At 45.1% G+C, this 13,927-nt stretch overlaps 4 protein-coding genes and 1 long non-coding RNA gene across 9 annotated transcripts; 2 read left to right on the top strand and 3 right to left on the bottom strand.

The window, feature by feature from the left end:
• Window positions 1-48: 48 nt before the first annotated feature.
• Window positions 49-4,459, bottom strand: LOC103988445 (N-alpha-acetyltransferase MAK3). The gene is made up of 4 exons (XM_009406973.3): window positions 4,223-4,459; window positions 4,010-4,130; window positions 2,569-2,624; window positions 49-724 (listed from the first exon to the last, which is right to left on the bottom strand). Exons 1-4 carry the CDS (start codon window positions 4,436-4,438, stop codon window positions 491-493), a joined length of 627 nt encoding a protein of 208 aa, XP_009405248.2. The 5' UTR covers window positions 4,439-4,459; the 3' UTR covers window positions 49-490.
• Window positions 4,460-4,709: 250 nt separating this feature from the next.
• Window positions 4,710-7,394, top strand: LOC135676391 (pentatricopeptide repeat-containing protein At5g50990-like). Of its 3 annotated transcripts, none has more exons than XM_065187520.1 (2): window positions 4,710-4,961; window positions 5,117-7,394. In XM_065187520.1, the coding sequence occupies exon 2, from the start codon at window positions 5,298-5,300 to the stop codon at window positions 6,750-6,752; it is 1,455 nt and encodes a 484-aa protein (XP_065043592.1). In that variant the 5' UTR covers window positions 4,710-4,961; window positions 5,117-5,297; the 3' UTR covers window positions 6,753-7,394. The 3 variants fall into 3 exon arrangements, with proteins under 3 accessions (XP_065043592.1, XP_065043591.1, XP_065043590.1); XM_065187519.1 differs by having other exon boundaries at window positions 5,035-7,394; XM_065187518.1 differs by having other exon boundaries at window positions 5,032-7,394.
• Window positions 6,815-8,942, bottom strand: LOC135676392 (floricaula/leafy homolog). Its single transcript, XM_065187521.1, has 3 exons — window positions 8,345-8,942; window positions 7,768-8,189; window positions 6,815-7,351 (listed from the first exon to the last, which is right to left on the bottom strand). Exons 1-3 carry the CDS (start codon window positions 8,886-8,888, stop codon window positions 6,968-6,970), a joined length of 1,350 nt encoding a protein of 449 aa, XP_065043593.1. The 5' UTR covers window positions 8,889-8,942; the 3' UTR covers window positions 6,815-6,967.
• Window positions 8,943-10,726: 1,784 nt separating this feature from the next.
• LOC135676390 (uncharacterized) lies at window positions 10,727-11,498 on the bottom strand. The gene is made up of 3 exons (XR_010514261.1): window positions 11,361-11,498; window positions 11,063-11,243; window positions 10,727-10,849 (listed from the first exon to the last, which is right to left on the bottom strand). It is a non-coding gene; the product is annotated as an uncharacterized LOC135676390 (long non-coding RNA).
• On the top strand, window positions 11,454-13,287 carry LOC135586236 (uncharacterized). 3 transcript variants are annotated; one of them, XM_065187517.1, is made up of 4 exons: window positions 11,454-11,931; window positions 12,030-12,088; window positions 12,206-12,323; window positions 12,422-12,820. In XM_065187517.1, the coding sequence occupies exons 1-4, from the start codon at window positions 11,606-11,608 to the stop codon at window positions 12,498-12,500; spliced, it is 582 nt and encodes a 193-aa protein (XP_065043589.1). In that variant the 5' UTR covers window positions 11,454-11,605; the 3' UTR covers window positions 12,501-12,820. The 3 variants fall into 3 exon arrangements, 1 of the variants encoding a protein (XP_065043589.1); XR_010514259.1 differs by adding an exon at window positions 12,837-13,287 and having other exon boundaries at window positions 11,659-12,323; window positions 12,422-12,749; XR_001978574.2 differs by having other exon boundaries at window positions 11,664-11,880; window positions 12,030-12,323.
• The last annotated feature ends 640 nt before the right edge of the window (window positions 13,288-13,927 follow it).

Here is a 13,927-nt window from a genome sequence, read left to right as displayed (position 1 = left end):
CAATTAAGTCAATATTTCAATAGAAAATCATATCGAGAAACTGAAGAGTTGTTTTAATAAATAATATTATTATCATGAATGATAAAACAATGTATGAGGTTTAGCTCAATGGATACTATTAATGAGGGCCTCTATCTTTGACATCACACAAACTTAATACATACAACAACTATCAGAATCAAGAAACAGGCGGCTCAAGATTCTCACCTTCCCCTGCCTCTTCTTCAATGTTTTTGTTTCAGATGTTCCATACTCCTGGTAAGGATATACTTACATGAATCGGGCCACAAAAATGTTACAACATACTCGTTTTGAGTGTGCCAAGCTAAGTGTAGAATTTTGAGACACTGATATGACAAATCTTCAATAGAAAGGTGATGGCATTTCTCTGTTCTGGGTTGTAAGCCTGAACATCAGAAAATTTTATGATGAATTGTCAGACTTCGCACTTTAATCCCTTGGCACATGGCTGATTGGATGACCAAATGGACTAGAAATCATGATACATCTGAGAGAATTCATGCTGATTATCAAGTTGGTCATCACCTCCATCCGTAAATGATGTAGTTGCCAACATGGGGTTTTGCCGAGGGAATAACAACTTTAGGCGAAAAGCATCCACGCCATTCAGATAGTATCTGAACAGCCTTTTTGCCCTTATAAATCCTAGACGGCCATATAATGCAAGGGCTCCCTTGTTCGTCACTTCCGCTTCAAGTGTTACCTATATATTATCATACACATTCACACGTCAGCATAATGACTCCCAGGCACAAACAGAGAACACAGCTGAAGTAAGAAGATTAATACATTCACTTCTGTTCCCCATAAGCAGGGTTGCACAGCGAGAAGAAGATATATCAGACAAATCGAAATTTATGTAACAAGCAACAATGAGAAGAAAAAGTCATAAACCAGACCAGAAAAGTATCGTTGCAAGGTTAGAGCCATGATAACAGTCACTCTTATTTGTTGCACCTATTACTTTATAATGGATAATTACTGGAAGTAGTTACCTTAAAATTCTACTGCAACTGATGTTCATCGTTCCTTCTTTATATGTAAGCCTATCAATGTGTCAACTAGATGCCATATATACATATGTATATGTACATGTATACAAATATGTATATGTACATAACAACTAGAAACTATCCTTCTGGTAAAACAGCACCCTGTTTTCAAATGTCCTTGTGAAGGATTGGCTAATTTTAGCTGTTGCAAATAACAAAAAAGCAGAGGGGGAGAAAAAGTGAGAAGAAGCAAGGAGAAAAGGACAACTAAAATAGAGGAAAGATGAAAATAAACTGGTAATTATTACCACAAAATGGACGAAAAGATTTCTATTACTATTTCTTTTACTACTCACTGCAACCTTTGCATTACCGCCTACCATCAGTGTTGCAATCTTTGTCACAACCACATACATTAGGAAATAATATAAGAAGAAGAAAAAGGAGGATAGGTAGCTCTTAACCACTTGAGGAAATTGGGATGTCATTAAGGAGGAGAAGATGACATCAGTTTCAAGATTAATCACAAATCCCTTGTGCTCATTACAAAGATATGTTTTCCTTTATTTGTTTTGAGACACATCCTTATCTTCTAAGCTGCAGGTGAATAGGTTTGGATCCTTTTATACATATATAACACCTAATAAATAGTAGCTTCATAATGATGTCATTATATTTTTAAAATAAATGCAACAATTATTCTTCAATATGATTCATTGTTATCTCTTATATAATTATTTATTTCATATATTAGTCTCTTTTTTCAATTTACACATCCTATAGAATATGAAGGTAGAAAACATTTTACAATATACTGTTTATTCTCTAAAATTTATTTAATTTTTCTGTATTGATTTTGTGAACTATGCTTGTGATCTAATAATAGAGGAAGAATCTATAGTTCAACCAACTCGCCCATTCAGATGAGATTTAGACATCTTTAAAAACCCCATAGAACCCAGTACAATGAAAAAAAAGGAAACCCAATTGTCTTTGATCCTCTTACTCATCTGTTAAATGACTTCGCATCTTCCATCTTGGTCAAGCAATAACAATTATTTAAACAGGCTTGCAGAAGGACATATGGAAGAGAGCACCGAATTTAATCATAAAATTAGGTATGGGGAGAATCTGTGCCTTTGACTGAAGTGAGCCAGCTGGCAATGAAACCCAACAAAGCTGGGTTAAATAGTCTCTTTTGATCTAAAATGTGGTTCATAAATGCATTTGGATCCTAATCATACAAATGTTAAAGCCTGGGAAAAAATTTCTGAGAAGAGAAAGGTAATAGTTTGAGTAAGACAAGCAACATTCGTGTAGACTTAAGTCTGATGGAACAAAGGACAAAAAGAGTGACGCTAATATATGTTTTGCAGCATAAAATTAAGTGTGCAGAACAATTAGAAAGATATAGAATAATCATTAGTGTCAGATCATATTTATGAGATGAATCTTAACATAACTGCATTTGATTTGGTTACAGAAATGCTTCCATCTTCTACATCTATAGAATCGTTAACAGCATAATGCTAAAATCATAATAAAAGCAATTTACCTCATCGCACCCTGATTCCATCATCACTCTGATAGATCTAGTAACAAGTTCAGTTGCTGTAGCATAAAAAATTGTACAATGAGTTGCAGTATTAAAACCAGTAAAACATATTCACCAAAAGATGGTAACATAAACTATAAAAGAAAACATAAAGAAGTGTTGTGTAAGATACTTCCAAGAATGATATTAATTCCAAAGAATATCACACTAGCATCTACATCTAGTCATTCAACTTCAAGAGGTCCAAAGGAGAAAATTCATTTGACTCCTCAAAGGTCAATTCCTATTCATGCTTTGTGGAACTCAATATGCAAGAGGAAACTGTATATTGAAGGAACATGACCCCTAAGACAAGTATCAGGCTCCTAAACAGTTTTGATAGAGTTTTATCACTATCTTCCGCTGCTAGATCCTCCACATATGACAAGTCTCCATCAATAGCCCCCTCAAGATCTCTACAGGGACCAGGGCCAGCCAATAAGATTATCTAACACTGACCAACAGACTTACGTACTGCCACACCAATGGACATTTTGTGATTACCAAAAGGTGCAGCAGCAAATTAGATCAAAATTTGAGCCCTTGCACCATGTCAACCATCGCAACAATATGCCAGCTTAGCCTACATGTAGGCTAAGCATTCTCCAATTGCGTAAAGATGCTAAGTGATGCAAAGTGGTTCTAGCAGCTTTCCACCGAAATGACCAAGCATGCCACTGATACAAGTAGTGCCGCACACGAGATATGGAACCCATCAAAGCAGATTTTCAAGGTGGTGATGATGCAAATTCCTTGTTTGATCGGGTAAACAAAGGCCATTGCATCCTAGCAGTAATACAAGACAGACAGGCCAAAGACTTCACTTATGGGTGTTCAGCCAGGCATAAACTGGATTGACAACATCAACAATTCAAGGTTATTTTCAATTCTAAATAGATATTGGTCTATCAAGATTAGATTTAGGCAACAGACTTTCTATAAATAAGGACTTAAAGAACAACACGATAACATCTAGGGGTATCATTAACTATCTTCCCGCAATTTATATCTGCGATAAGTCTTTAGTTCTAGTTAGATTAATCATTGAGATGCTTCTTTTCTTGCTCAAACTAGAGAAGTGGAGGTGAGGACGTTAAACTCCTAATATAACTTTTCAGAACGCCAAGAAAGTTTATTTGGGTCTTAGTTTTATCGACAATGCCTTCAAGAACTCTAATGCCGCATCATGATTAGAAAGTGCTCCCTTTTCCATCACCAACCAAGAAACAGGTCAAAGTTACTTACAATTAATAGCTAACATTAGTTTTTATCAAGCAGTAGCAAACACCAAATCAACAACCCAAAAACATTGACCAAATTTGCATATTTTTCATCTGAATCAGGCCAAAGAAACAATGTACATCACTAAGCAGCTAAAAATGTTAGATTACGGTTGTTTTACCAATGCCTCTGCCCCTGTAGGGCTTGATGACAACCAGCATCGCGATGTACCCCCGGAAGGTGTTCCTATGATCCCCCATCTTGCACACCACCGTCCCCACGCACTTCTCCTTGTGGAACGCCTGGATTTCGCCACAAAATCAAAGAAATCGTCGCTCATCCGACCCAAACAGCGTAAAAACCATAGAAAGAAAGAGAACAGCTGGGAAATTACGAGGAAAGTGAGGTTGGGCCACAGGTAGACGAAGTAGCGGTAGGTGAAGATGGAGTAGGGCTCGCTAAGCTCGTCATCGACAAGCCCCATGATGAGCGGCAGGTGGTGCTCACCGCCATAGCTCACGTACTCGATCTCCGAGGGCGAGAACACCGCTGCTTCCTCTCCCCCTCCTCCTCCGCCGTCGCTCTCCGCTGCCGCTGCCTCCTCCTCCATCGCCCCGTTCCAAAACCCTTATTCTACGATTTTACCCACTTAATCTGACCCGGTCCAAACCGGCCCGAATGGCTGTCGGTTCGTGCCTTCATCGCCGGCAGGTCCGGTTCGTATGGACCGGACGTGACCCACGTACAATTACTTGTATCGGTGATGTGGTTTCCATGGCATTGTGATCAGACAAAAATAAGAAGAAATAAAACAAAATAAAAATTATACGATGATATTTATATGACGTATCTCCAGTCTCCATTCTCACACTGCGGGTTTCGTGAGCGGCGTCGTCAAGTAGCAGAGCTCGGTGGGAGAATGGATTGGAACTTGAAACGATATGATCGATATGATGCAGGCGCCTTTAATGCTTTCGAGACCCTGTTTGCTGCAGGCTCGGCAGCTGCTGCTCCCGTACAGATGATGAAAGGGCATGCGGAGTTCGCAGTCGCAAGTCCAATTTCGAACGTCATCTGAGGCTCATCTTCGACTGCAGCAACAAGAGCTTGGACTCTTCGTTGTGATCAATCAGGTTGGCATCTGATCTCCGGTCGTCTCTCGCTCTCCTTCCTGTGTAATCTGTTTGGTTTTGTGCGTGTCAGTAGAAGGGAAAGGAATTAGAATATTTTACACGGCCACTGAGATGCATGCAAATTGCCATGCCACATGTTCGACGAAATGCCTCAGAGAAAGACGCTACCTCCGTCACTTCAATTCCATCATCCGTGCTTCGTTGGAAAAGGGTGTCCCCAATAAAGCGCTCTCCCAATTCAAGGTCTTCCTCCTATCGACGCCCTTTCGGCCCGACCGCTGGACATTTGCTCTTATCCTCACGGCATGCCTCCGGTCATCCAACCTCGACACCGCAATGGAAGCTCACGCTAGAGTCGTAAAGCATGGCATCATGACTGGAGCCTCCATAGCTACTCCGCTGTTTCACTTGTATCTGAAGCATGACCGTGTAGCCGAAGCGCTACTGCTGCTCGATGAGATGTTGGATGAGAAGGTTGATGCTGTGCATGGGAATTTAGTGATCGTCAAGCTCCTGAAGAGCGGAGAGTTCGAGAGGGCAAACCGGGTGTTCAAGAAAATGCCGGTCAAGGACTTGGTTTCTTGGAACTCCATGATCGCAGGGTGTGTGCAGAACTCACGTCCGAAAGAGGCCATGAGCTTCTTCGACCGGATGATGGGCTCCGGGTTCGAACCCGATGGTTTCTCGTTCTCATCGGTGCTTTCGGCGTGCGCTCGCGTCGGTGCTCGTGGGTACGGCGAAAGAGTGCACCGATTGATGCTGGAGAAGAGGATTCAGCTTAATTTTATACTCTGCTCGGCTTTGATCGACATGTACGCAAAATGCGGAAGCATCGATGCGGCTGAGGCAGTTTTCAACAGCATTGCAAGGGATAATGTTTCCATTTGGAATTCGATGATCACCGGGATGGCAATCCACGGGCACGGATCTGATGCCGTCGCATTGTTCTCTCGGATGGAGAGTGAGGGCTTGGCACCCGATGGAGTGACGTTCCTGGCGCTGCTGACAGCGTGCAGCCATGCCGGCATGGTTGAAGAGGCTCGTAAACACTTCAGGATGATGACACAAGTGCACGGAATCGAACCAGGAATCGAGCATTATGGTGCAATTGTGGACGCCACAGCTCGAGCTGGGCTGTTGGACCAAGCCTACGAGACGATACGAGGAATGGCTGTAGAGCCTGATGGCATCATATGGAGGATACTGCTGAGCGCTTGCAAGAGGCACCACCGGCCCGACCTAGGTGAAGTGGCAATCAATCACATGGCAAGCCGCGGAAGCGGAGACTATGTGCTGCTTTCGAGCATCTACTCGTCGGCGAGAAGATGGAATCGTGCTGCGCAAGTGTGGGATTCCATGAAGGCGAATAAAGTCCGGAAGAAACGAGGGATGAGCTGGGTGGAAGTCGGTGGAAACGTGCACCGGTTCAAAGCTGGAGATCGATCGCATCCCGAAACGCATGATATCTACAGAGTCTTGGATAGCTTGGCGAAGAGAGCAAAGATGGAGGGTTTCCTGCCGATGACGGAGCTCGTGTCCATGGACGTCTTGGAGGAGGAAAGGGAGGAGAATCTCAATGTCCACAGTGAGAAGGTAGCTGTCGGTTACTGTGTGCTCAAAACTGGCCCTGGCACAGAGATCAGGGTGTCGAAGAATCTCCAGACATGCGAGGACTGCCATGAATGGATGAAGGTGGTCTCGAAGGTGCTGTCCCGTGTGATCTTAGTTAGAGATAGAATTCGCTTTCACAAGTTCGAGAAAGGTGCTTGTTCCTGCAACGACTATTGGTAGTGTTGCAGTCTGCGGCCGATCGATCTCCGAGAAAGATAATATTTTCTTGCTGCCTGGAACCGAAAGCAAAACCTTCGTGATGAATTCAACAGGATCTCATATGATGCTGCTACATCTTTGATTCTGAATTCAGAGGAAGAAGCCAGCCTTTTAAAACATAAGCTAGACTTGTTGCATTGGAAGCATTTGCCACAGAAGAAGTTCGTAACAGAGGCCTAGAACATTGGTGGCGGCGCCGGGAGACCATCGGATGTCGCGGCCAAGACAGAGCTGGAGGAGGCGTTGGCGTTGCTGCGTGCAAGGTGGCAGAGCTGGCGGAGCTTGGTGGGGACGTACCAGATGGAGAGGCGGGGGTGGGCGTTGAAGACGGCGTCGATGTCCCAACCATGCCTCGCCGAGATGGCCACCAGGGGCTTGTAACAGGCTTGCCTCCAGGCTCCCACGTTCTCGCCCCGCTCCTTGAAGGCTCTCCGCAGCGCGTTGGACGCCTCCTCGTCGAGGCAGTGGAGGGCGTAGCAGTGCACGTAGTGCCTCATCTTTGGCTTGTTGATGTAGCTGGCCCCGACCTTCTTGGCATATCGGAATACTTGGTTGGTCACCTGTTATGTTCAAGCAAATTAAGAGATCACATGTGGTTTCCGATGGGCTGATGAACATAATCCGTATCGGTTATTTGCCGGTGGTAATTTTCGTCCAAGTGGGGGAACGGTGGCCGGCACGAATCTCGACGTGCTCGAGAGGACGTACGCTTTCGTGGCGCTGGACCAGACGCCCGCTCTTTGCTGTACCGTGTCGGACGGCGACCGGGGGTACAGCCCTGAGCAGTGGTCAAGTCGATATCCAACCCCCGACAAGACAAGTCGTCCTACGGTAGATATCAAACAAGAGGGTCCCGACGCGTGGTACGGTCAACGGTAAGACCAACATGGCGGCCCCACACATGGCATGCTCGACTAAGGCTCACGAGACGGGGGGGGGGGCACGGTGGTGCTACGTGGAGGGAGGGGGGGCATACCTTGGTGGGGCACTTGTGGCCGTGCTCGCGGGCGAGGGCCTGCACCTGGAGGAGGAAGTGGCGGCACTGGTCGTAGAGGTGGAAGAGGTAGTCCAAACCGTTCTTCTTGGCGCGCGCCACCTCCCCCGGCTCCGTCACGATGAACGGGTGCTCCCGCTGCCGCTCCGCCCGCTGGCTCTTCTCCGACGTCTCCGAGCCGGACCCCCAGTCGTCGTTGTCGTCGTCGTCGTCGTCTTCGTCTTCCTCGTCTCCCTCTTGGAACGACCTCCTTTTATTGCTCTTCTTGTTGTGGCCGTTGCTCTTGTGCTTCTTCGAGCTCCGCTGTTGCCTGCCGTTGCTGTCCTTCTTAGCCACCCCCGCGGCTGCCTCTCCGCCGCTCCCTGCTGCTTCCTTGTCGTGCTGCACCGGCTCCTCTGACAGCCCTATTAAGTTTCCGGGGTCACCAAGGACACGCAGGAGAGAAAACGTGTATCCAAGATATCGTTCTTGAAGCCTCAGCAAGGTAATTTGTGGTACGGCAGACCTAAAGATAGCTAAGCTTAACGTGCTGCGATGTGAAGCGAGCAGAACGGCGCACCTTCTTGGGAGAGAGCGTCGAGGGCGTTGTTGTTGCCGTGGAGATGGTCGCTTGGGAGGAGGAGGCGGCGACGCGGGTCGCCGTCGCCGTTGTCGTCGTGGCGGTGGTGGCGGAGGAGCCGGGAGTCGACGAGGCGGCGGCGCTCGGCGCGGAGGGCCGCCTTGATGCCGTAGCGCTCGCCGAGGAGGAGATCCCACCGGAAGAGGTGCGCGAGGGTCGCCATCATGTCGTCCACCTCCGCCTCCGTCATCCCCACCAGCGTCGACGCCGTGAACCCCAGCTCCCCGATCCGCGCCACCGTCGCGTACCGCACCCCGTACCCCGAGAACACCTCTTCCAGTTCCCGAGGCCGCTGCTCCTCTACCTGCGCCGCCGCCATTGGCGGCTGAGGGGGCGGAGGCGGCGGCGGGGGAAGTGGCTGGAGGAGCCGGCACGGGTGAGGCGGTGCCTCTCGCGGCTCCCACTTGTAAACGTTGGCCGAGAAGGCGTCGCCCGGGTCCATCGGCTTGCCTCCTGTCGGTGTTCTTCCTATCTTTCGTGTCATCCTTTCTCCGGTTCTTCGTAGCTTCCTTTATAGCGAGGCAACGTAGGAGACGGGAGCAAATTTACATGCTTACCCTCACCGAAACGCTTTTTACCTTTGTTTCGCCAACATATATCACTGTCCTCTCTTCATGTCTAATAATCCTTTTAAGTCTACAGTTAATCAAACTCCAAAGTGAAGTCAACACACACAACAAAAGTTAATCTACTTAGCAAGAAAATTAATCTTAGAAAAAGGTCATTATGTTTATCGCAAGAAGTTTCCAAGAATAAATAGAACCTTATCTAATATGCTTAATTAATTAGAATTAAACAGCGTGGAGTCCTACGAAGGATGCCCTGCAAAACATATACTTTGGAGTTCACATCACCAACATTGGATGGACTGATTTGATGGACGCAGGACCTACATTATAGGAGAGAACCCAAACTTGCAAAGCTATGATGAAACTGAGGATGACTCAATTCTGGGTTTTGGCTCTCTTATCAAGAAAGAGGAAAAATAGTTTTCATGTTCTGAAGTCCGGAATTAATTTGCTGAGTATTTAATATTAGGGTAAATTTCCGAATTTTTTTTATTTTTTCGAGAAACGTTCTTTATTTTTTATTTTTTTTAAATAATATATTCCTTTTACCTAATAAATAAGAATTTAATATGTTAATTATATTTTTAGTAATATAAAATATATTATAATATAATATGTTTTTGATATTGATGAAAATATTGGACTGTATAATATGAGAATACTATAATTGAAGTGGTTTATATATCCTATGGATAAAAAAAAAAGAGAGAAATGGAGAAATAGATTTGTAAAAAAAGAGAGAATATTGTTTTGAGAATTTAATAAAAAAAGAAAAAGAAAAATTGCTATTAATATTATATAAGAAATTATTTTCTGTAGTAACAACTCAAGAAGTCCCTAAGGCCTCATGAACGGCAGGTGGAGAGAGGAGGGGGGAGATGCCAATGAGGTAAAGATCACACATCCAATCCATCTCTTTAAGACCATGGTCTTTTGTGTCTGACTGATTCCTGCTCTGAAATTTTTGACCATTGACCACTCCGCAGGGTCCAAAACACTGTCCTGAGGTTGAAGCCACTCGACTACTCCATGGCCATAAAATATACAGGGGGGTGGGGAGGGGGAGGGGGAGGGGGAGGCATGGTGGAGTTGTTGGGGGGAGGGGATCTGCTGCTCCTCAGAGGGGAGGGGCTCAAATCCAAAGTGGCGGGAGGAGCACGTGAAATGATGAGCTGCCACCATCATCGCCGTCGGTGGTAAACGACAACCATGCACCTGCGGTGGCTTTGAGGAGGTACGACGACGTCCAGCTTCCCTCGTGTGGCGAACCAAAGAATATGATCTCTCTCTTTAGCTGCTGTTTCATAAAGACTGCAGTTTTATGTGCTTTGAAATGCTGCGTGTCAGGCTATTTTTTGTACTCCTTTTTCTCCCATTATCTATTTCTTTTGATTTCTTCCTCTTTCTCTCTCTCTCTCTCTCTCTCTCTCGTGGTTATGCTTGGGTTAGCTTTCTGCTAGAACAAGAGCTTTGATCCAGAGGGAAGCAATTCACAGAGCGCCTGCAATTTGGGCTGCAGCATTTGACCGAGCCATGGACAGAGCACCTGCAAACCATCTGAGGAAGAGTACCATGAAAACCCTTCCACTAATCTCTTCTGTTCGTTATTGGCGTACGAAATTGTTGGATTGACAACAGTGATCAAGAACATGATTAGAAAAGAAGATTCAAACGAGTTGTTTATTCTGATCAGGATTTTGCAACCAAGCTCCAAAAGAAAGCGGACAACAGGGGAGAATTGTAGAGAGAGAGAGAGAGAGAGAGAGAGGGAGGAGGCACTTACAACGAGAATAGAGCTGAGAAAGGCTGCCCAATGTACTTCGCCACAGTCTTCTGTTTTGTCTCATCCTCCATTAAATCTTTACACAACAGCTTCCTGTTTCGGGGCGCAGAAGAGAGCAGTGTGAGAAATGAGGCATAAAAGCTTCACACTGTTTGCGTAGATAGATATAAAGAACATGTCGTCTTCGGGTACGTCGACGAGGCGGACAACCGAGGGGGATCGGCCACAGTGAACAGAGCCGATGCACGCCGACGTACGCCATGAATGGAGGTGGCGCTGGAGGAGCTACAGTAGATTTTTACGTACGTGTACAGTGTGCAGGAGGAGAGGAGGGGTAGCCAATCTCCGCCACGACGTCGAATCATCCTCTCATGCGTCTTGTTGCCGTCGGCAAAACCTTGATCCCCGGCTTCCGCTTTATTGTACGGCACGCTTTGAACAGTCACCATCACGTCTTGTATTTACAGATCTGATGCGGGGTTTGGGTCTGAAAAGATAAACAGGACGAATCATTGGCGGTCGCAACAAAAAAGTTTTCTTCTTTCTTGGATTTACGCATCATAAAACAACAAGGTTAAGCTCTCTATGATCACAAAGCATCCACCTGTTGTGTTCGGATCAACGATGAACTTTAAGCTCAAGTATCACAGAGTAGAGAGACCGTTTTATAGTTTAATCGAGCTTAGGTTTTCCTCTGATGCTTTCATGTGCTGCTCTCAAAGGAAGACAAAGTAAGTAGAGTGAACTCGTAATCTAAAAGAATTCATGGCGTAAACAGGAAAAGTAAAGGAGCAGAAAAGAGATAAGCAGCAGGAGAGATTAGTGTGGCAACCAAGCTTCCACGTTCCCATGCGCTTCACAATTGGCCTGCGATCGCCACACTTCTATTACCTTCTCTCTTATCCCCTCGTCTCATGTAACGAGAGAGAGAGAGAGAGAGAGATGGCCCTTCAAGCAGTGGCAGGGCTGAGATCCACCATCGCGGCTTCGCGGGGGACCAATCCACCCAGCCATCCAGGCCTGCGCGGCCCCGCCGACCGCTACGCCCTCCGGTCAGCCGCCTTCTCTCCCTCCCTGCACCTCCTGCTGCCGCCACCGAGCCGATGCCCCGCCACGGCGCCGAGGTTCTCCATGCGCATGGTGTCCAAGCAGGCCTACATCTGCCGCGACTGCGGGTTTCCCTTCCTTCCTTCTGTTGCGTCTGTTCTCTCTATAACGTTGATGGCTAACATACTCGTCTGCTTCGGTGCTTTCCATGACAATGTACTTGCAGCTATAACTACAATGACAGGACGCCATTTGAGAAGCTGCCTGATAAGTACTTCTGTCCCGGCGAGTTCAACCTTTTCATCAGCACATTCAATTAGCGCCTGCAAACGGAGTTCAATCATTAAACCGAGTTCAGTAATCATCAAAATGCTTGCTCAAGGAATTTTCTACCACCTGCAGTTTGTGGTGCCCCTAAAAGAAGATTCGGGCCTTACGAACCAGCCGTAGCCAAGAACTCTAATGACACCGACGTCCGTCAAGCAAGGAAGGCACAGATCAAGAGAGATGAAGCTATCGGGTAACTTTCTACAACAACAAGCTGAATCTATTGTACCACCTAATTAGAGATGAGCAAAGATCCTGTAGATTTGTCATCCTCCTGACTGTGTTCTGCAGGCGAGCATTACCTGTTGCTGTTGTGCTTGGAGTTGCAGGATTGGCTGGTCTTTACTTCTATCTCAACAATGTCTACTAGTCTGTCTATGCAGGAGCAGCTCCTAGTTTGAGCCAGAAGCAATTCACTGGAGAACTCCCGAACCTCTTTTTCCTGGTCCAATTAGAGGTCCTGTGTTATCGAATCTCTTTACCTGCACAAATGGTCAAAAGCATTGTGCTTCTACATTTAAGATTTTGTTTGTCAAAACAGTGAGATAAGGAAGTGATGGTAATAGTTGTTTTGTAAAGGCAAAACTGTTCAGATGCAGCCATGAATCAGTATATATTGGTATGTCCAGCTTACAATATAGCAGCAGTCTTTGGAATGAATGAGATATGAAGCAAAATTATTTGATGCAACACTCTTTCTAGTCAGTGATACAGTGAAAGTATACCTTCCCAGGAATTATAGATGCACACTATGTTCATTGGCTTTTATTGGCTTCAACAAACACTATGTTCAGACATGGTAGATGCATGCAGTGGAAACTGTAGCTGAAGAAAGCATGATACTAGCTGTAGCATCAAGATTCAACAGCAGCATGATACAGAAAGCAACAATGCAGGACCAGAAGAGAGAAAGCTATGAGAAAAATAGGAGTAATTTGTCTTCACCAAATGACATACAAGTTGCTTTGATAATTCAACTACACATGTATATGATGGATAAGCAAAGAACTCTGATTGGAACTCATGCAGTAACAAAATTTTGTTTTGATTGATACAATACCTAGCTATAAGTTGCTTTAAGTGATACAACAAGTATTTTTCTGAAATCAAAATAAATATAAGACAAGTGGCATAGCATCACTTGGCTATTTTATGCACCCATTCATCATCTTGAATTTTATTGGCACATGATGAGCACTTAGCATAGTTCAGCAGTCTTTTCATGGTTCAAATATGAGTTGCCTTGGTAACAGAGTTGATGATTGTTGACTGTGAAACTGTGAAGTGTCTCCATTAATATACAAATAAAAGCATCTCAGAGAAGTTAGTTCTTCAAACAAATGGTCTATTTATGTTCACTTTTCCCCTTCACTTCTCTCTAAAAACCCTCTGTTTCTATTTTTCTACCTAGTTGCTTCTGCTACATCAGATCTGTTGGACATCACTGTATATCACGGATAGGTACAAGCCCATTAACTGCAGATTCGAATACAGGGTGTTTTGCAACTGATATATGTGTGTTTTACCATCACAGCAAAGGAGACCTGCAACTTTCTGCGGTTGAGGATGTTTGGTTGCAAATTGAAAAGACCCAAGCAAGCAAGATCACTGGGCCATATCAGAATTATCAATTTGAGACCTTTCTAAAACTGAAAAAGAAGAATACAATAAGCTAAATTAGGACAATGTGACAGTGAGCAAATTGAAAATGATATAGGCAAGTGAGAGGAATAGGAAAAGGCTCTGAAGAAAAGTTGTTTCAAATTTGCTTTGCACTAAAGTTTTCATAATGAGCTA

This window comes from Musa acuminata, chromosome BXJ1-6 (assembly GCF_036884655.1).
Source record: "Musa acuminata AAA Group cultivar baxijiao chromosome BXJ1-6, Cavendish_Baxijiao_AAA, whole genome shotgun sequence".
In the NCBI taxonomy this organism is placed as follows: Eukaryota; Viridiplantae; Streptophyta; class Magnoliopsida; order Zingiberales; family Musaceae; genus Musa; species Musa acuminata.
The sequence above is the reverse complement of the archived record's forward strand: the minus strand, read 5'-3'. Positions and strand labels throughout refer to the sequence as shown.